Genomic DNA, 22,351 nt, shown 5'->3' on the forward strand with positions numbered 1-22,351 from the left:
TAGCAATTAACTTCTAAAAAAATATAAGAAGGCAAAGTGAATAAAACAGCAAGGAAGATAATGAACATAGTAAACCTACATCCCAAAACCTGGATGGATAAAAGGACATTTCATCTTTTTGAGGGGGCACATCTGATTGTGCAGACATTGATTCTAATCAAGAACTGCTTTGAGTGTTATATAGATTGGGACCAACAAGAGAACCAAGTAACGGTGATTTAATCAAACAAATATGAATAAACAAATGAGGGTCGTTTATTTGAATCCCCACCACGGCCTAGCATCCTTTGTCAAGGCATCAATCCACACTTCACCTACGTGTTAAATGGGTACCCGGTAGAATGCAAAAGCCTATGAAGTATGATTAGCAATTGATTCTCGGTACTCTTGTTGGAATGCTCCCCAGGGAGTGGAGAAAGTGCATACATGTGTACAGGCATGTCAGGATGCGATGACTGTAGTAATAATAATTACAATGTAAAGTGCTTAGAAACAAAGAGTAATAAGCGCTATATAAATGTAACTATTATCATTAAAACATTGTACTAGTTGTTAGGTGAATAAAAGTAATGAACAAAAGTAGTAATAGATACATCAATTAATTCACAATATATCAATAAACACATAAACATGAACCATTAATTCTAACCATGGCTAATACAAAAAGACAAACAAAAATAATTAATAGACAAATAAATCAACAAACAAACAAATAATGCACATTAAATATCAATAAAAAAACATACCATTTTGGCATAGATCCCCATTGAAACCAGCCAGGCAATCACATGGGTCTCCTGAAGTAGTACAAGATCCTCCATTCTGACAATTCGTCTGATCACATTGAACTATTCATGTCAAAAATAGAAAAGATTCCCTGTACTTAAATCATTCAGCCGATATTAAACTTGACTCCCAGAGTCCTACTTTTACCCAGGAATGATAAGGGTCTGGGAAAATCTATCAAGCACTACCGTACTTTATGAATAATGCCCCTTTACCTGCCATTAGAGTGATACAGACTTCTGTTGTCTCCCACATGATTTTAAGAAGTGTAAACTAACAATAAGCTAGTTTAATAGAAAATATGAAAAATCAGAGCAAAATACAGATAACTTTTAGATGACAATCTGTCAAATAGCAGAGTTATGAAGTCTTAAAGTTTTGATTCTGTAATGTCACAGATGTGCAGCTCCCCCGTACCTCGTGTGATATGATTTCCCCTAGATAACCTTTGACCTAACCACCTTCATCACCACTAATGTGGTATTACCCAAGGATCATTTGTACGAAATACGAACGCAATTGATGCAGAAATTTAAAAAAATGAGAGCAAGTCAAAAAAAAAAACTTGGAACATTTTTGTAACAGACCAACAGACGTGAAGGAAAACTGATTACTAGGTCTCTGCCGAATTTGGATCAGGCATGACAAAATATTACATGAAAGGGAAATTTCATAAACTGATCAACCTTTTTGCACGTGCTACCTCCATATTTCTCTATTCTTATTTCACTTCATAATCTGCTGTATATAGTCATAACTTGAGAGAAATACCTCATTTAATTTGAACTAGAAAAAAGAGACAACAAATAATTCATGAAGTTCCACTTATATGGGTCACACATAGATAGGACTATTACATGTATATGGAATTGTGCCAATTAAGCAAATGATAAATCACTAGAGACATCTCTTTTCTTAAATTATATTAATTTTGGCAGAAATTATTATCAAATTGTTCTGGATTAGCTGTGTTTGATCTTACCATTTATTGCTATATTTGCATCAAGGGTTTGTCCATCAGCTGATAAAGATCCACTAAAGTTGTTGGCCATTTCAGTTAAAGTTAGTGCAAGTCCGTCTGCAGTATCTTGGGTGCCAGCACCCAGTTCCATTTCTATATCAGCAACCACACTGCCTTGGCTAAATGCTATCACAATGCAATTAGACGCTTCCAGCTGTTGACCCAAGAGGTTCCTCACATATTCCCTAAACTGATGTGAGAGATGAGAGAGCATATACAAAATGTTATCTCCTGTATACCTGGACCCATCTCCTGAAATCCAGTTAAACTTTAATCCCCCCCCCCTAGACGGAACAGTTTGAGTTAAAATCTCTCTATCATTTTTTCAAGTAATTGTGGGAAATTTTGTTTAGACAGAGAAAGGAACTATTCATTCCCCCTTTATTCTGTTTTTAATTCCAGGAAGGCTTTAAAGCAATCATGAATGACATGAGTTACCAAAGATTTTTTTTCAATCATTTGTATTGGTGAAATGAAGAAATAAATTTTAAATACTTACCACAAAACAGACTTTAATTTCTAATTCCACGAATATGGCCGATGACCTATTAGTCAAGTCTGTAGTGTATACTAATGGTTCTCCATTTAGTGTAGTTCCTGTAATATTCACCCTCACTTTACTCGTTGCAAGGTCATTTGTGATAGCTAGATAAACAAAAAAAAGTAGTTGAAAAAACATCTTGCATTCTTTACTTAACTAAAAAACAAAATAAATGATTTAAATTCTTTAACTTGTCGGCAAAACCCCCTTAGATAAGCAGATAAACAAAGAAAACTGACTGGCAATTTACTGATACAAAACAGCATTTTATATTCTTTAAAAGTATTTCAGTCATGAAAAGGAAAGCAAAGGAAATAATCATTGTTTTTTGTTAAATTTGCATCAATATTACTTGGAGGAGCTGGATAATCAAAGACAAATAATGGATGAAATAATGAAAAGGGCCAACATTCTTTATTCAAATCCACTCATATTCATTCATTTTAAATGATACTTAATTCGTCAACTTGTTAGCAGGATTGTTTGGGACAAACATATAATAATAACTGGAAAACACGTATACAATTCTAAAATCTTTTTAATCCATTTTCTAAACAACACAAAGGGAATAATCGTCAATTCATTCACTTGTCAGAGATCATGTTTCGAATAACTGGATAGACAAATAAAAATAATTGAGTAAATACTGATACAAAGGCAGTATCATTTTTTTATTCCATTTATTCATCCATTATGAAACAACAAGTACATCACATTACCTCTACGATGTGTGCTCTGCAACCAAATTGGTGACAATATAATTCTGATCTATTAACCCTAATAAGACTGGGGGGCTTGACGTTTTTCGCAATAAATCTGCCGCACAATTTTTTTTACTGCGTTGCTCCCCGACTTTTTACTTTCAGGTCTCGCAAAACTTTGGAGACCAAAATTGCGACCCCCGGGTACATGGTTCAGAAATTGCGCAAGATTCAGTAAGTGTATGCAGTCCCAGAATTGCTCAAAAACATGAATTTGTGTATGAATCCAATGCAAATAGTGTTATTAGCAATATATGTATCATTATTTCTCCTTTACTCATTAAACTCAATTAATTTCATCTCATTAATGGTAAAAATAAAGTTCCAAACAATTTCCATTGAAAATCCAATAAAAAACAAAATGTCTATACTAATCAAAGAAATAAATAAACAATTTAGAGAACAATTGATTGTAATATTGAAATTTTTTAAAAGTACATTTGATCAGAATCTTATAGAGTCTGTAAACAAAACAATAGCATTTTAGGGGCCTTATATAGTTGATTAGAACACACTAGATTTTACACATAAATTAGCATAATTAATGAGATTTTACGAAGAATTTGATTTCACAGTTTTGTAGATTATGCCATGGGAAACGCATGTGCAAATTTTCAGCCTCCCCCCAGTCTTTTTAAGTGTTGAAATAGCCCAGTCTTTTTACGGTTAAGCTTCCCTCTCTTTATGGTCATGGCCATGCCATATACAGGAATGCTTTTTTGCAAAAATCAAAACATTAAATCATTCCACGCCATCCCTTCATACTGCTCGTAACTGTTCTATTTATTATGAAAGAGGTGATATATGATTTAGATTTACCAGTGCAGGCACTTCCATTCGTCAATGTGAAATTAGCGTTGCATATGCAGGTGAAAGTTCCATTGAGATTGAAACATCTTCCATTGGTACAAAGAGTTGAATCCTCAGTACATTCATCAATATCTAGAGAGAATCAGGGACACAATCATACTTTGAAGGGATTGCATCATTTTATTGAGGCTTGAATGAACAGTTTGATACATTAATGTCATGCAATGTTGGATTGGATAAATCAAAAATATTTAAATGGAACAAGGGTGCCGTAGTGTTTCACTGTTTGAAAGTTGCACACAAATTTATAATATCATATTACATTATAATCAGATCAAGTAGAAATCTGGAATTCTCTTCAGTACCTTTGACAACCCACCATATGTGACCTAGCACCACAAAACCCACAAAAAGGTTGCAATTAATGTATGATTTTCAATTGGAGGCAATTAGGAGTATTTTTGGTCAGAATATTCAAATTTCAGATTTTGGTGCTTTCTGAAAGAGTATACTATCCCCTATTACTGTAAAAATTTGTTTGTACCAATTGAACCTAAAGTGTAATTTTTAAGTGTTTTTTATTAGACCTATTTTTGTCTTTTTGAGTTAATTGTAATCATGATTTGATTTTAAGAAAACCTGAAGATTCATCTCTCTTTGAACTCCTATGATATGAAAACAGGATAGCTTCTAACATAGATACTTGTTCAAACTATTAAGGATGTACGTAATTAAAAAGTGAATTTTGAGGGAAAGCTGATAACTCTTTCTATTGAAATTCTATTGATTTTTAATCTTCCTTTTGTCCACAATACACAATAGTGGAAGAGTATAAAGTGCTCTTCAATAGACTAGTAATTTTTAATCCCCCTTTTCTCAAAAGGAGTGTTCTGTGGTAATGAACATTATCCTCTTACTTAAGTGGGCTAGGATCAATCATTGTTCATGAGTTACATATAAAGCTTAGAATCTCCTCTTTTAGAAGAGCTATCTAACTAAAATTTCGTTTCTAGCAAATTTTTGTGGGTTTTGTGGTGCCTGGTCACATATTGTTTTCTTTATATTAAAACATCAGTATTGGTTAAGAAAGGACAGTGTTTGGCATTCCTGAAGAAAGACATAGCTCATGCTATAAAAGTAAATACATAAACAAAACGATAGACGTTCAACCACGATAAATATGTTCACAACCCACATCACATGGCAAGACTGTCTTATCTGTTTGACATAAGTTTCTAGTATAACCAGACACGCACGACTTACCTGTTTGAGATAAGGTTTCCAGTATAACCAGACACGCACGACTTACCCGTTTGACATAGGTTTCTAGTATAACCAGACACGCACAACTTACCTGTTTGACATAGGTTTCCAGTATAACCAGACACGCACGACTTACCTGTTTGACATAGGTGTCCAGTATAATCAGACACGCACGACTTACCCGTTTGACATAGGTTTCTAGTATAACCAGAAACGCACGACTTACCTGTTTGACATAGGTGTCCAGTATAATCAGACACGCACGACTTACCCGTTTGACATAGGTTTCCAGTATAACCAGACACGCACGACTTACCTGTTTGACATAAGTTTCCAGTATAACCAGACACGCACGACTTACCTGTTTGACATAGGTTTCCAGTATAACCAGACACGCACGACTTACCTGTTTGACATATGTTTCTAGTATAACCAGACACGCACGACTTACCTGTTTGACATAGGTGTCCAGTATAACCAGACACGCATGACTTACCTGTTTGACACAGGTGTCCAGTATAATCAGACACGCACGACTTACCTGTTTGACATAGGTTTCCAGTATAACCAGACACGCACGACTTACCTGTTTAACACAGGTGTCTAGTATAACCGGACATGCAGGACTTATCCGTTTGACATAGGTTTCCAGCATAACCAGACACTCACAACTTATCTGTTTGACATAGGTTTCCAGTATAACCAGACACGCACGACTTACCTGTTTGACATAGGTGTCCAGTATAATCAGACACGCAAGACTTACCTGTTTGACATAGGTATCCAGTATAACCAGACACGCACGATTTACCCGTTTGACATAGGTTTCCAGTATAACCAGACATGCACGACTTACCTGTTTGACACAGGTGTCCAGTATAATCAGACACGCACGACTTACCTGTTTGACATAGGTTTCTGGTATAACCAGTCACACACGACTTACCTGTTTGACATAGGTTTCCAGTATAACCAGACACACAGGAACAGTTGAAACTGTCAACACCATCAATACAAGTTGCTCCATTCATGCAAGGATCAGGGGAACATAGGTTTCCAGTATAACCAGACATGCACGACTTACCTGTTTGACACAGGTGTCCAGTATAATCAGACACGCACGACTTACCTGTTTGACATAGGTTTCTGGTATAACCAGTCACACACGACTTACCTGTTTGACATAGGTTTCCAGTATAACCAGACACACAGGAACAGTTGAAACTGTCAACACCATCAATACAAGTTGCTCCATTCATGCAAGGATCAGGGGAACAATCATCTATATCTGATGGTTTAATAAAAATTACATAAAATAGGCATGTCGTATTAGTACTGAAAAACAAATGAACAAGAAATGAAAATAGGTATTTATATATATATAAGATAAATACAATATTATCATGAATGATGTTTTATTTGATTCTATGTTTTATTATGATATGTATTAGTTTCTATTGGAAAGTGCATAGAGAAACATCAGTTTATTATATGCTACATGTAAATACAAAATTTAAAACCATTATACAATTCTTTTATTTTCTCTGCATTCAGAATTCTGATCTTAAATATCTAATGCTGTTCATACAATAGGTTTACTGATTCAGTATCACAAAAAAAACTCATCATCTTTGATTAGATCACATATTTATTACCAGTTCAATTTAGATTCAATTTCAAAGAAGTTTATAAAAAAATTGATACCCTAGTAATTGATAGTAGAGATAGTGTTAGATTAAATGCCAGTAACTTTGGAATTTCTAATTTATAAAATATGTGCAGCAAAAAATATTTAAATACCTATAAAAAAAAACTTTTGGTTCAAAAGTAGAGCATATAAAATATTTATTTGTAGTTATTATCAAGATATTGATCTTGAGTTTTAACCTTTTTTCTCATCTTTTTTTTTTGAGAGGACCATATACTTACTATTCTCACACACAGACCCATTGAATCCAGTAATACAGGAACATACATTGGGACCTGTGCATGTCCCACCATTTTGACACACAGAAGAACCACATGAAACTAAAACAAAACGAAAATCAAATAGTACAAAATTTAATCATTAAAGGTCAAGTACACCCTAGAAAAATTGTTTATTTGAATTAATAGAGGAATTCAAGCAAGCACAAGACTGAAAATTTCATCAAATTCGAATGTAAAATAAGAAATTTATGATATTTTAAAGTTTTGCTTACTTTTCACAAAACAGTGATATGCACAACTCAGTGACATGCAGATGATGTCCCTCACTTACTACTCCTTTTGTATTTCATTGTTTGCATTATACAATATTTAATTTTTTACAGATTTGGCTATAATGACCAACTTGACTGAATCACATAATGTTAAAACAATGTTCAGGGAGGAATACATTTTTTCTTCACATGACAATGAGGAAGAAATTGAAGTATTTAATATAATGAAATACAAAAGAAAAAGTGAGTGGGTGACGTCATTGGTTACCTCAATTGCATACTGACTAGGATGTGCATACATTGTTGTAATTGTAAAATTAAGGAAATCTTTCTTATTCTACATCCAATTTTGATGAAATTTTCAGTGTATATGCTTATTGGATTTTTATCCTTTTAGTCAAGCCATTTTTTTTAATATAGTAAATATATATGAAATTATAACCTTTGTATACTGTGCATTAGAATTATCAAATTTTCTATATTTCTTATTTTCCTAAACTTCTAATCTTTTACAAGTTTCAGGTTTCAAATAATGGGAGACATGACTTTGCCCATGCAGGGTCAACCCTGCGGAATTCTCTTCCACAAGGGATGAAAACCCAGACATCAATGACCACCTTTAGGGGCAACCTGAATATGTACCTGTATAATGATGCATTTTGACAGACAACTCTCTATGTAATAAAGGCTATCCTCGTATAGTTCAAACTTGCAATGTATTTTTTTTCCGCTATCTGTAATTTCCTCTGAAGAGCCTTTTGAATCTAATTAAGATGGAAAGTGTGCTTTAGAACCCTATGTATTCTTTTCATTGTCGTTAATACAGAAATTCACAACAGGCTTTATACATATGTTATAAAGTGCAGTTCAGAAAAGGAAAAGATAGAAGTATGAGTAGAACAGACATTTTGGGAATATATAGCAAACAACAAAGGATATGAATGTCAAAACATCATTACTACAACTAAATAATATAGATAAAGATATTTACAAAGATATTTTGATACAGTTAATTTTCATGTTCATGTGTTCAAACGTACAGATGGGGAGCGAATCGACCAATATTGTGCATTGCCCTCTCATTGATTTAATAGCTAGTCTTAATATGATTATATTTCTATAGAGAAACTTATTATAGATATATCAAATAGTGAATTAGTGTTATCATTCAAGTGGGTCTTTATTAAAAGACTACATATATAGGTTAGGAACCTGACCAGATTTGAGTAGTTTAGGGTTTATGGTGGTCTTATACTTGGCTGTTGGTTCATATTTGTTACAAAATAATGGTTCCTTATCAATGAGTACCCCCACATGTACTGCTATCATTACTCAAAGTAAATCCAATAATGGTGCCTTATCAATACGTACCCCCACATGTACTGCTATCATTACTCAAAGTAAATCCAATAATGGTTCCTTATCAATGAGTACCCCCACATGTACTGCTATCATTACTCAAAGTAAATACAATAATGGTTCCTTATCAATGAGTACCCCCACATGTACTGCTATCATTACTCAAAGTAAATACAATAATGGTTCCTTATCAATGAGTACCCCCACATGTACTGCTATCATTACTCAAAGTAAATACAATAATGGTTCCTTATCAATGAGTACCCCCACATGTACTGCTATCATTACTCAAAGTAAATACAATAATGGTTCCTTATCAATGAGTACCCCCACATGTACTGCTATCATTACTCAAAGTAAATACAATAATGGTTCCTTATCAATGAGTACCCCCACATGTACTGCTATCATTACTCAAAGTAAATACAATAATGGTTCCTTATCAATGAGTACCCCCACATGTACTGCTATCATTACTCAAAGTAAATACAATAATGGTTCCTTATCAATGAGTACCCCCACATGTACTGCTATCATTACTCAAAGTAAATACAATAATGGTGCCTTATCAATACGTACCCCCACATGTACTGCTATCATTACTCAAAGTAAATCCAGTGCTGCAGTTGCATGTATATGATCCGATGGTATTGGTACAGGTTCCATTGAAACAGGGATTAACATTTCCAGCACATTCATCAATATCTAAAACATATAAATTTACATAGAAACATTACACTTATAACACATGTAACATATAAAAATACTTAAAAACATATTAAATGTTATATATAACAAAGATATATATATAAATAAATATAAAGATATACATAAGAACGTAACCATACATCGATGCTAGAATCCATTTTTGAATGAAATTGATAGTCATATCTATACATTAACTAACACACAGGGGGGGGGGGGGCTTGGGAGTATACATTAAAACATATTAAAATGTTATATATAACAAAGATGACTATATAAATATATACATCAAAACATAACCATACATCAATGTTAGAATCCATTTTTGAATGAAATTGATAGTCATATCTATACATAATAATAATAATAATAATAATAGGCATTTATATAGCGCCATCTATCTAGAAATATTATATTCCGAGGCGCACAAGAAACGAAAGAAAGAAAGTTTGGATGAGTGTCAAAGTGCCAATAACTAATACTGTTAGAAAAGATAAGACTTCAGTTTAGATTTGAAGGTCTCCAGTGATGGTATCATTCTTAAATATAACGACAAATTATTCCAGAGAGAAGGTGCTGAGGCAGAGAAAGCTCGCACACCATATGCTACACGTGTCTTGGGAGTCTTAAGAAGTTGCTGATGTGATGATCTTAGGCTACGAGCTGGTGTATAAGGCATGACAAGGTCTCGTAGATATGTTGGTGCCAAACCATTTAACACTTTCCAAGTGAGAAGAAGTATTTTAAATTCTATACGCTTCCGGATTGGCAACCAATGTAACTTTTGGAGAATTGGTGAAATGTGTTCATATTTTGATGTACCGGTTAAAACCCTGGCAGCTGTATTCTGAGCATACTGATGTTATTGACATTGAGGTTATGTTAAATTACATCAACTAACACACAGGTTGGGGGGGGGGGCTGGGAGCATACCCCTACAGGCGTTTTTAAACAAATATCTTGTCAGGGGTGAACTTCCCCTTAATAGTGCTGAGCACCCAGGTGAAGGTGAAAAACATATAATACACCTTTCATAAAATAAAACATAATTTCACCGTTGTAAGGTTAATACCTGAACATGTACTGCCATTAATACTCAATTCAAAACCTTCAATACAGGCACATGTGTAAGATCCATTGTTATTGGTGCAGGTCCCATTACCGCAAGGGCTTTCCAGACACTCGTCTATGTCTAGTAGAAAAAAAGGAAAATATAAATATTACAAGGGCTTCCCACACACTTATCTATGTCCTGAACAAAGAAAGGAAAATTATAAACAAGGGCTTTCCATACACTCATATATGTCTAGAACAAAGAAAGGAAAAATACAAATATTACAAAAGATTTCTCTTTCTGTGCATGCATCTATGTGAGAAAAAGAAAAAAATATAAGAATAGCACTCACAAAAAGCCTTGTAGATTCAATAGCCCTACCAAAATGTAAATCTGTACGGTAAATTGAACTGTATGGTAAATTGAATGGTATGCTTATAGTATTGTTTACAATATTATTATTTCTCATAACAGTTTAATAAACATGTAATTATGAATTACAAATTATAATAATGATATAACTCTAATAAAGTGGATAGAGGACCATACTAGATCTGAAGTGTATTTCATGAAACAAAGTGTAATTTTTCACCGAAAATTGTTATAACCTATTAAATTCCTTGTATCTGAGCTGTTTAGAACAAATCAGTGAAAATCACTGTTCCATGCAATACTCCATTGTGCACATACGACTAAAAAGAAGAAAAAAAATCAGTTATGGAATAGGAATATAGACTGTATTAAAAGGAATAGCTGTGACTGAAATTATCTGAGTTTCGCAATCAATAATAATAATAATCAAATTGTATGTTACTCAAGCTTGCACAAATTGATTTATTTTATACTAAAACGAATGTGAATTGGACGATGGTTGTTAATACCCGAGGTAACACGCTCAGTTCAATAATGCTTTGCAGGCAATTACTCTTAGTTTGAAAGACTGATTGCAAACTTTGTTTGATTTTATGGGCCATGTCTGCAGATGTTACTAAAATATTATGAAGGTCTTATTATAAATACAAATCTGGAACTTGATTTGTGTTATATGGATTAAACAACACACAAAAATTAAATTTATGCAGACACCTTCAAGATATTTGTGACTGGAAAATCTTCATTAAATTCATCTTCCATAGAGATTAATTGCAAAACATCATAGTAAAGGGCAAATGCCTTTAATATATGAAAGCATTTAACTGACTACATAAAAACCAATCTAAGCATAACTTACCATCACAAGCTCGTCCATTGCTAGATTCTACAAATCCTTCATTACACATGCAGATATATGATGACTGTGTATTGACACATATTCCATTAGCACAGAGTGAAGGATCATTAGAACACTCATTAATATCTAAACAAATAAAAAGTACATAAAATATTGTTCAAGATATTGTATTTTTAGTGGGAGATGGAACAGTTTTAACATTTAAGTACTTTCTTATGCTACTAGATTACTCTTATGTCCACGTTTTATGAACTAGATCAATATACTTTCAAAGTTATGATGGTAATTCAACAAATACCCCCAATTTGGCCAAAGTTCATTGACCCTAAATGACCTTTGACCTTGGTCATGTGACGTGAAACTCAAGCAGGATGTTCAGTAATACTTGATTACCTTTATGTCTAAGTTTCATGAACTAGGTCCATATATTTTCTAAGTTATGCTGTCATTTCAAAAACTGAACCTTCGGTTAAGATTTGGTGTTGACGCCGCTGCCGCCGTCGGAAAAGCGGCGCCTATAGTCTCACTCTGCTATGCAGGTGAGACAAAAACAGGGCATTGGGAATTTTGAGTCTCACCTGCATGTACTTGTGAAAATATTCACATATCACTGTTCCCACTCAATAGAATGTTATCCACAACCCATTGCGATATATGCGCTTTGGAATATACCACCCTATGAAATTTGAAGCTTTTAATGACATGCTACTCTCTTGCATGTTTTCACATTCCCTCCCAATTTTATATAAGTGAAGGTCATACAAAATTTACATCTTTGTAGTTGCAGACTAGTCTGTATAAATCTAACAAAAAAAAAGAAGGTTTGTTTGGCAGATTCAATACTGCATACAACAGTAGCAAAACATAAAATATATTGTTCGTGTAGACACTTTGTATTGAGTATTCATGTATTTCAAGTTCAAAATGTTGCAAGGCATCCATGACATGGTTGCAGGTCACAAATCTTATCATTCACAGCAGTTCTTTCTTCCTGTTTAAAACAAGACTTCACAATCCTTATTTGTGTGAAAGTAATTTTTCAAAAGACAGTCTTGTAGCTAAAACTTAAGATTTGACCTGGAATGATCTCCAAGGGGCCACTTCCATTCGCGAGTGGATACCATGCGTGACCATGGGGTTTCGAAAAGCACCCTAAACACAAGTATTTTCCATTTTCTGACAATGCACCCCTTAACAAGTATTGGCGTGTGAAACCCTACCCTTAAGAAGTATTGGAAACAAAACGGTACCCTTGACAAGTATTCCCTATAAATTGACCCCCTAAACAAGTACACTGATATCTTAATTGTAATGTCAGTCACGGACGACGGCTTTACCTTTACTTTCATTTGGGTTTAGTACCACTGTACTGCACACACCTCACTCAAATCGGACCCTAAACACGTAGTGTTAGGGCAAAAAGTACATCCTTTATAAAGTATTTTAATCTTTTTATACCCTCGCAAATTTGACCGTGAATACATAATTTTCCTAGCGAAATGTAACCCTTTTAAAATTATTTTAGTGTTTTTGACACCCTTATTACGTTAGGTACGTATAAACGCGCCCTATCATGAAAAAGAGATCCTTTTTACATTATTTTTGGTCATGCATGGTATCCACTTGTCAATGGAAGTGCCCCCCCCCCCCCCCGGGGAATGATCTTCAGTCTAACAATGTAACCTCTGAAGACATCATAACATTAAATACTCTATTTGCATCTATCTCTCAAGTTTGGTTGCTATTCAAGCAACATGTGACAAGTTAAGTACTAGAATACAGTCATGAGGGTAAACTTTCGCAGATGACCTCAAATCATATGACCTCTAACAGCACTACAACCTGAATATATTTTCAATGCATAAGATAAATGCAAATAACTCTCCCTTTAATAGTTCATTATTTCTTTGTTAATGTATATACATACCATTGCATGTACTGCCATTAAACATAAAACCAGAGTCACAGCTACATGTATAGGATCCATCATTATTAATACATGTACCATTTACACAAGGATTAGATCCAGAACACTCATCAATATCTAGAAAAAAAAATAATCACAAGAATAACCAAAGGAAAACCTGCTTTATACATTCATATTATAAAAATTTGATGCCTTAAATATAAACAATTGCATCCTTGTTCTTCATTCTCATATTCCAGTCACGAAAAAATAGGAACTAGGATCTGTTTCTCTCAAATAATGCTTGCAGTTTAATGATTTAGTTTATTTCACTATTTGCCCTTAATAGCCAAAAAACATTCAATAATCTAATCAAAGCATTATTTCAAAGAAATTGGATTCTATCATTCTTAATTCATATTACCTGAATGAAGTTTCATTTTAACAAGTAGACACTGGAATTTAGAGTTATTTGTCTCTTTGAAATTCAGAATCTATCAATGAAATTACCTTTTAGTGTTAACTTTGTTTAATTGTAGCTCACTCAAATATCTGAATGACATTTGGCATTACTTTTCCTTATATTCATTCGAGTATTGTATGAGTAACATAGAAACAAAAGACTTGAGTACACACTCTTAAATGGTGTGTTGTATATTACATGTATATCAAATTTGTGGTAATTATTCATAAACTTTCAGATTTTTTCTTTGACATAATACATATACATACCATTGCATGTACTGCCATTAAACATAAAACCAATGTTACAGCTACATGTATAGGATCCATCATTATTACTACAGCTTCCATTTCCACAAGGATTAGATCCAGTACACTCATCAATATCTAGAACAAAAATAACCAAATAAAAAAATATGTATTTGTTATGAAATATCGGAGCAGCTGAATATTTTACATCAATTTTTCACAGTTGACCTGAGATGGTCTGATTGATTTTGGAATGCATTAATTTAAATCTCTTTTCCTCATTACCAACTCCATGTCCTTCTTCAAAACACTATGCCAATCATTTATTAAAAAAACAAGGTGGTTCATGAACCACGAGTCTCACCTGATATTGCGATCAATATAATATGCAATATGATATTTTTATCTTATACACATGTGGTATTACCCAATGGTTATTTGTACTATGTATAAACACAATTGATGCAAAATTAAAGAAATGAGAGCAATATGAACAAAAACTTGTTCTTTGAACCCATCACTCTCATGGACACACATGTGGTATTACACAAGGATCATATGTACCAAGTGTCAACATAATTGATGCAGAAATAAAGAAATGAGAGCAAGTTGAACAAAAACTTGACCTTTTTGACCCATAGATGACATTTGAACTCGTCACCCTCATGAACACATGAGGTATTACCCAAGGATCATATGAACCAAGTGTCAACATAATTGAAAAAAGATAAGAGCAAGTTGAAAAAAAACTTTAATGTTATCACGTGACCTTCTTACCCCTATATGACCTTTGACCCCATCATCTTCATGAACATGTGGTTTTACCCTAGGATCATATGTACCAAGTAAAAACTTAAAATGGGAGCAAGTAGAACAAAAACATTTTCAAACAGACTTACAGACCAACAGAAAAAGTGACTACTAGGTCTCTACCAAACTTTGTTCAGGTGAGACAAAAACACAATCCTTGCAAACTCCTCAAAAGCACATGAAGTGGACACAATATGAATTGCATAAAAAATGAAGGGACTCTAAGTTTTATAATTATGTGTCATGCGTTATTTGTGGTAAACACCACTAATCATAATGAAAAGAATTGATTCTTTGGTTCCTTTTTTGTGAAATGTGTGGTTATACATACCATTGCATGTACTGCCATTGAACATAAAACCAGAGTCACAGCTACATGTATAGGATCCATCATTATTATTACATGTACCATTTACACAAGGATTAGAACCAGTACACTCATCCATATCTAGAAAAAAAACATTACAAGAATAACTAATAATAACTTAGTAATAAGAGCTAAACATGTTAACATGTCTTAGCATTATGTATTAAAAGTAAAATTCTAATTCTTAAAATATTCAAGTGAAAATCCTTGTTTCGTATGATAGCTGAATTACATAAAAGATCTAATGTACACATAAGAATATCAAAGACAGGTTTCTTTCCAAAAAACAAACAGAAATGCTTCTATTTTAAAAATTCCTTAATAAGCTGATATCAGAAGTACTAGTAAATAAGTATCCATAAATTTGGTATCTAAGTGAAGCAAGTGTGACTTTATTCTGTTAATAACACATTAATCTTCTAATGTCCCAAAATACATTGCAGCGTCTTTTCTGAGCCTGAAAACCAGAAAAAATAACTAGTTTGACACACGACATTACGTCTTCAAGTCAAAATTCCTAAGAAAATGATATACATGGCTCAAAGAATTGTCAATGTTATAATGGTTTATTTGGTGAGTGCATACATCCTATAGAAATGGTCATTGCTATTTTTGTGCAGCGGTTTTTGTTTTCATGAAGGTGAATATGAAGTTCACCACATACATCTATGTTATTTACTAATTATTACAACCAGAGGGACACATTCATTTACTCTGGTTACCTGACATAGCAAAATCATGGTTATCATAAAACCACAGAGTGGTGAGTAAAAGCTATAGGAACCCAGTAAAATTGTATTTGTTGAATAAAATAATGTAATCATTATTTCACAGAAATAACCTCCATTATTCTGATTGGGGTATCACATCCAAGAGCACAGTATGTTAACATGTTTGAGAAGCTTGTTTTTCAAGTTGACATAATAACTTGTTGGCCACATTTCCTTAATATTAATTCTTACTCATGTAGTAGGTATCAATATACTGTAAGCTAGGGTAAGAAGGGACTCTTACCTTTACATCAATCACCTATGAGGTACACACTGTTAGTTACAGCAGTAAATAAAAACAATTGACAATTATGTGGATATAATCCATGGCATTGCTTTATAATAATAACAATATAGGATTTGTTTAGCGCACGTATCCGCCTTGCTAGGTGCTCAAGGCACTCCTATATTACCTTGGCTAAGCTAGTCTACCGATTCTGGTGCACACAGCTTTTTGAGGAATTACCCGGTACTTCCTGCCGATACCCATTTACCTCACCTGGGTTGAGTGCAGCACAATGTGGGTAAATTTATTGCTGAAGGAAAACACACCATGGCTTGGAATCGAACCCACATCATTCAGATTGAAAGATGATAGTCTTAACCACTAGACCATGACAGCCCGTGGTCATTTAGTTGCCATTCCAACTCCTCAATGAATTTAAGGAAACAATCCTACCGGGTTCTTCACCTGGTTTCATGACAGTACACTCTGCATATTTTTTTCAGAAAGAAAAAAAGCCATGGCTGGGATTCAATCCCACAACCCTCTGATTAAAAAAACAATAGTCAGAACCACTAGACCATGATGTTTCAAAATTATTATTCATTTTTATTTTATTCATTTATTTATCTTTATTTTTAAATCCTTTTCTATTATGTATAATATATATGTATACATACCATTGCATGTACTGGCATCAATGCTTAACTCATAACCATTATCACAGCTACATGTATAAGATCCATTGTTATTACTACATGTACCATTTCCACAAGGATTAGTTTCCAAGCACTCATCAATATCTAGAACAAAAACAAGAATGAAAAGATTGAGGTACAAAGCAAAGATCACATGTGGAATCTAATAGAAAGTTAATTGTATTCTGAAAAAAAGAAAGAAATTGTTCACCTATTTTCAGATTGTTCTGTTGCATGAAAACATAAATGGATTTTCTACTGCCCGATATAAATTTCATCTATATCACACAATTATATTGTAAAGTTTTCTACAAATTAAAAATCTAATGTGATGCCTTCATGAAACAAGCTCATTCACGTATTAGATCTAAAAGCTATTTTGACAATGAACCATGACCTGTCTGATATTGAACTACATGTCATAGTCTGGAGACAATAGCAGAGTGGGGATTTGGACTAACAACTTGCGATTATGATTCCATTGCTCTAACCACTGGACCACACAACCTATAATGATGCAAGACATTTGACCCTTGCACCATGTGACCATGAAAACTAATCAAAACATTCTCACTCCCATATATATATATATATACTCCAAACCATGGATGCAGTTCCCCAAACATTTCTTTTGTTATCGTGTAAACAAGATATTTTTAGGCCTATAATGACCTTGTTCCCCCCAAAATTCTCAGATTATGAGCACCATCTATGATGTGAGAATCATACAAAGAGACTCCAAATTTACAAGGATGTGTCATGCATTGATTACAGGTAAACAACAATAATCATAATAAACACCAATAATAATGTATTTTTATTCACATACCAATGCATGTACTGTTATCAATACTTAACATGAATCCATCATCACAGGTGCAAGTATAATATCCAGATTCATTGTCGCATGTGCCATTTATACACAGATTATTTCCTGCACACTCGTCAATATCTGGAAAAAAAATAATAGTGATAACCAATTTGTAAAACCCCTATACAAGATGTTTTTTTAGCACATGTGTATTTTCAAAAACTACAAATCTAGTCCTTTATATACATGCATCAATTGGAGAAAAAAAAATAGAAATGAAAATGAAGGTCTATTTCTTTCAGCTTTTTTTCCCTTTTAATATTTTCTGGCTGCCTGCTATAGGAATAGATGATAGAAAGCAAATTAAAGACTTTAGGTATGGCTGATTGTCAACTGAATATTTCCCCCCATTGAAATATAATATTTCAGACTTGGAACTTGTATCAAATAGGATAGATTTTTAACGGGGGGGGGGGGGGGGGGTTAGAATTAACACCCTCCCAACTTTTTTCACAACTATTCTGCTGCACAAATCTTTGGGCTGTTTAACTTTGAGTCTTACACATCTTTTGAATTTTTATGCCTGAGTATGCGATTTCCAAGTTAATATGACATTTTGTAAGAGCATGTCAGACCCAAAATTACTAAAAAATGTGATTCTGACATCAATGCAAAAGAAGTTTTTTTATCAAATTCATTAAGATAAATGATTATTTTTAAATTTATCAGCTTAAATTCATTGATATTTTAGCATAATTACATGTATGCTTCTAAATGGTTTTGCACAGATCTGGTAAAAACAAAATAATGAAAAACACAGAAATACATTGGAAATTCACAAACAATAAAGGACATAAGCAATTGATTTCCATAACATTTTTTAACACAATATTTTTACAAAAAATAGAATATTAGGAGTTTATTGAGTTATTTAGAGCAAATAGTATAATTTATGCATAAATTAGCATCCATACAAATCAAAATGGTATTATTTTGGGAAAAATCACCCATACAGTCTAGTAGATTATCATCATCTAAATTTTTGCGGAACTTAAACAAGTGGCAACAAAGATTTCAAGGGGAAATTGATTCAACCCCAGCAGTCACAGAACAGTAAAAAAGGTCAGGCCTGGTAGGGGAAATCTTCAGATAATCTCAGAAGACTTTTTGGGGAGGATAATCTTTCTTTGAAGTGATTATAATATTATAAGAATATAAGAATGACCCAAATCTAGGATAGCTCATTTTGAGTAAAAAAATAAAAAATAAAAATAAATAAATGATTCTTGTACATGTATATGTTCAATGTATAAGCAACAATATCCCATGTGTAATTCAACTTTGCTAAGAGATGGACTTGGGTTAGTTTATATATACTGATTATATTATATTACATATTGATTTTACTCATCCACACATGACATATCCATCATATGAGTTCACTTTGTATAAAAAAGGAAGGGATTCATTTACAATGATATGTCATACATTATATGTATCTATGGTAAACACAGATAATTACACTGATAATTCTTGGTTTCATTTTTTCTTGGATGCACGTTTATATCCCTTTAATATGTTACAATCCAATAGACAAATGATATAGAGCCTTTTCTTTTTATTAACCAAAGCACTGCACACACAACCACTCCATGTTTGGGCCGCTAAAACAACACCTCAGCTTAGACCATGTAATCCACTGTCCTCTTTAAAGATGGAATTTAATGACTTTCTTTAACCCTCTCAGTACTAGACCTTCTAAACTCCATTGACTTATTACACATCTACATGCCTATGGTCATGAGAGGGTTACCTGGTCAACAGAGAAGACTGTCTTCACTGCAGCAGGTAGATGATTCCATAAATTTCCAGTGACCACATACATGTAGGACATTTCACCAGAATGTTAATTGTATTTACTGCACCATGCGCATCGTCTCATGTAAAATGTTGAACAATCCCAAATTAGTATCATTGTTATCATTATCAATATTACTATAATAGTTATTATCATTATCGTCATAATCATTATAGACATACCAATGCATGTACTGTCATCTGGGCTTAGCATAAAACCACTGTAGCAACTGCATGTATATGATCCATTGGTATTAGTGCAATTGCCCTGGTCACAAGGATTAGTTCCTGAGCACTCATCGATATCTACAAACAAAGAAAAAAAAATATCAAAGTTTGAAAACGTGTAAACAAATATTTGCTATCATGAGTGCATTTTCACGAAGTACATGTACTTTATTTTAGATGTTCAGCAAAGATAGACAAATTAGGAAAAATTATTATCAAACTATTACAAGATGAAGGCAAAATTTCAGAGTTGTTGGGCCTGCAAACATGTTTTCCCCTTACTCTGTGAAACTCTATACCCCCTTTCTCTACAGTCACATTGGATCAAGTCAGTGTACTGATTATACTGGGTGTATCAATAAGACTGAAACCCAACTTTCATGATCAATGTGAGGAATTGATAATCATAAAAGATATATAAGTATGACTAATTAACATTCCAAAGATGCTCAAGTTAGGTTTCTATGTACAAGCTTTACTGATGACCAAACAAAGTAAACTAGCTAGTGATTCACTTCCACTTCATGTAAAATAGGCTAATTGTAAGGAAATTATCAATTTGCAACGTCAACATCACTTCCAAAAAGGGTTATATTTAAGTGTTTGAATTGAAATTACTCTATATGACCAAAGCTGCATGTTATTAAACAAACACAAAAACAGATGAGACACAAAGAAGTGTTAAAGTTTTTATTTATTATTATTCTTTTTTGATTTTTCATCGTGTCCTCTGTACTGAGCATAAAAGTTAACAAGGTTGATTTTTCTTCACATTATTTTCCTCAAAATAGTGTTAAGTGAACCATGTATTTTGAAAAGATTTAAAAAGATATGATTTTGGTTGTAACTGATTTTACAATTGTTTTCTTAGGAATAAAATATTAAACAGAAAACAATTAACTTATTTACACCCTCCAATTTAAAGTTTATTCCTCCTTACACTTCATTGGGATATTATGATGGAAACATTTATGTTGGGTAAGCTGATACTTCAAACAGTCGGAATGATGTTCACCAAACTTTAAATTATCTATAGTTATTAAGTTTACAAATACATAACTGATTTTTAGCTATTACAGCCGTGCAAGAGTGAGGAGTAATATTCCTTTACATCTTACTCAATGTGAAGGAATAAATATTGATACCACTGACAGATAACTTTGGATTAAATACCTGTTTCACACATAGTTCCATTGTAACCATCTGGACAAGTGCAGGTGAAGTAGTCAACCCCATCCGTGCAATTCCCTCCATTCACACAGGGATCCGGTAAACAATCATCAATATCTGAGTAAGTTAATAAAAAAGAGAACTTACAATAGAGTTTGTATGATGAAATAAATAAAAACAACCTATTACATATTTTTCAAATGCTTGAAGTAAAAATTACTAACAAACTTGTACCTTGGCAAACCAAAGGAAGGTACAAAAAAATCAGGTTGCATAAAAAAAATGTTATTGGTGAAGATATCACACAATACTCAGTGAAGATATACATGTCAAATATTTAGATCATAAAAGAAAGGGAAGACACAATTTTATTTTTACAATGACCTCTTACATGTATCTCTGAACTAAATCATCACAATGATCAAATGTCTGTGACTTCTGAATGGCCATCATATCTAATCAAACTTTCATCCATTCACCCATTTCATCATTTAGGCATCAATGTAGAAGCCCTAAATATCATGGTTATCTAATTATGAGAAGCAATTTTCAGATTTATAAGCACAAATTCCTTTTGAATTTTTATTTTGCTCTATGGTGAACAAAGTTCAAATTCATTTCTATTACATTAATTCTTTTTTTTAACAAAACATTGAATAAGATTATGCAAGTCAAGATGAAAATAAAAGAATGATATAAAATTCACATATGTATAAAATAACATTGCAATAGCATTAGGTATAAAACCACAGATGTCATGTCAAGACAACTCCCATTTTAATATAAGATTTAATTTAATGAGAAAAGTGTATAATGAATTTGGTCATTAATATATTTTATTAAAATGAAATGACTAAATAGGCCTATCGATACTCACTGTTTTCACACATAGTTCCATTGAATCCCGCCACACAAGAACAGTTACCGTCTATACATGATCCACCATTCTCACAAACTAAATTACCACACTCAACTAGAATGACAGAAAAGAATAACGTTTTTATCATAAAATATAGATGATGTAAAATTATCACTAATCACATCAACTTTGTATAAGGATCCATCACA

General features: G+C 33.0%; 1 protein-coding gene across 5 annotated transcripts in view; it reads right to left on the reverse strand.

Annotated features, from left to right (window-relative positions):
- The window catches only part of LOC129268042 (fibrillin-2-like), a 180,535-nt gene that overhangs the window by 63,556 nt on the left and 94,628 nt on the right, over window positions 1-22,351 (reverse strand). For 4 of the 5 annotated variants that reach the window (XM_064115326.1, XM_064115329.1, XM_064115330.1 and 1 more), the window contains 17 exons: window positions 22,161-22,256; window positions 21,287-21,400; window positions 20,069-20,191; window positions 18,047-18,169; window positions 17,200-17,322; window positions 15,491-15,607; window positions 14,371-14,487; window positions 13,660-13,776; window positions 11,733-11,858; window positions 10,520-10,639; window positions 9,322-9,447; window positions 7,112-7,210; window positions 6,129-6,470; window positions 3,929-4,051; window positions 2,307-2,452; window positions 1,769-1,997; window positions 747-848 (listed from right to left, as the gene is read on the reverse strand). In XM_064115326.1, coding sequence (XP_063971396.1) covers window positions 747-848; window positions 1,769-1,997; window positions 2,307-2,452; window positions 3,929-4,051; window positions 6,129-6,470; window positions 7,112-7,210; window positions 9,322-9,447; window positions 10,520-10,639; window positions 11,733-11,858; window positions 13,660-13,776; window positions 14,371-14,487; window positions 15,491-15,607; window positions 17,200-17,322; window positions 18,047-18,169; window positions 20,069-20,191; window positions 21,287-21,400; window positions 22,161-22,256 — 2,343 coding nt within the window. The remainder of the gene's footprint in view (window positions 1-746; window positions 849-1,768; window positions 1,998-2,306; window positions 2,453-3,928; window positions 4,052-6,128; window positions 6,471-7,111; window positions 7,211-9,321; window positions 9,448-10,519; window positions 10,640-11,732; window positions 11,859-13,659; window positions 13,777-14,370; window positions 14,488-15,490; window positions 15,608-17,199; window positions 17,323-18,046; window positions 18,170-20,068; window positions 20,192-21,286; window positions 21,401-22,160; window positions 22,257-22,351) is intronic. The other variant, XM_064115327.1, reaches the window with a different exon arrangement.

Source organism: Lytechinus pictus, unplaced genomic scaffold, assembly GCF_037042905.1.
Source record: "Lytechinus pictus isolate F3 Inbred unplaced genomic scaffold, Lp3.0 scaffold_27, whole genome shotgun sequence".
NCBI lineage: Eukaryota > Metazoa > Echinodermata > Echinoidea > Temnopleuroida > Toxopneustidae > Lytechinus > Lytechinus pictus.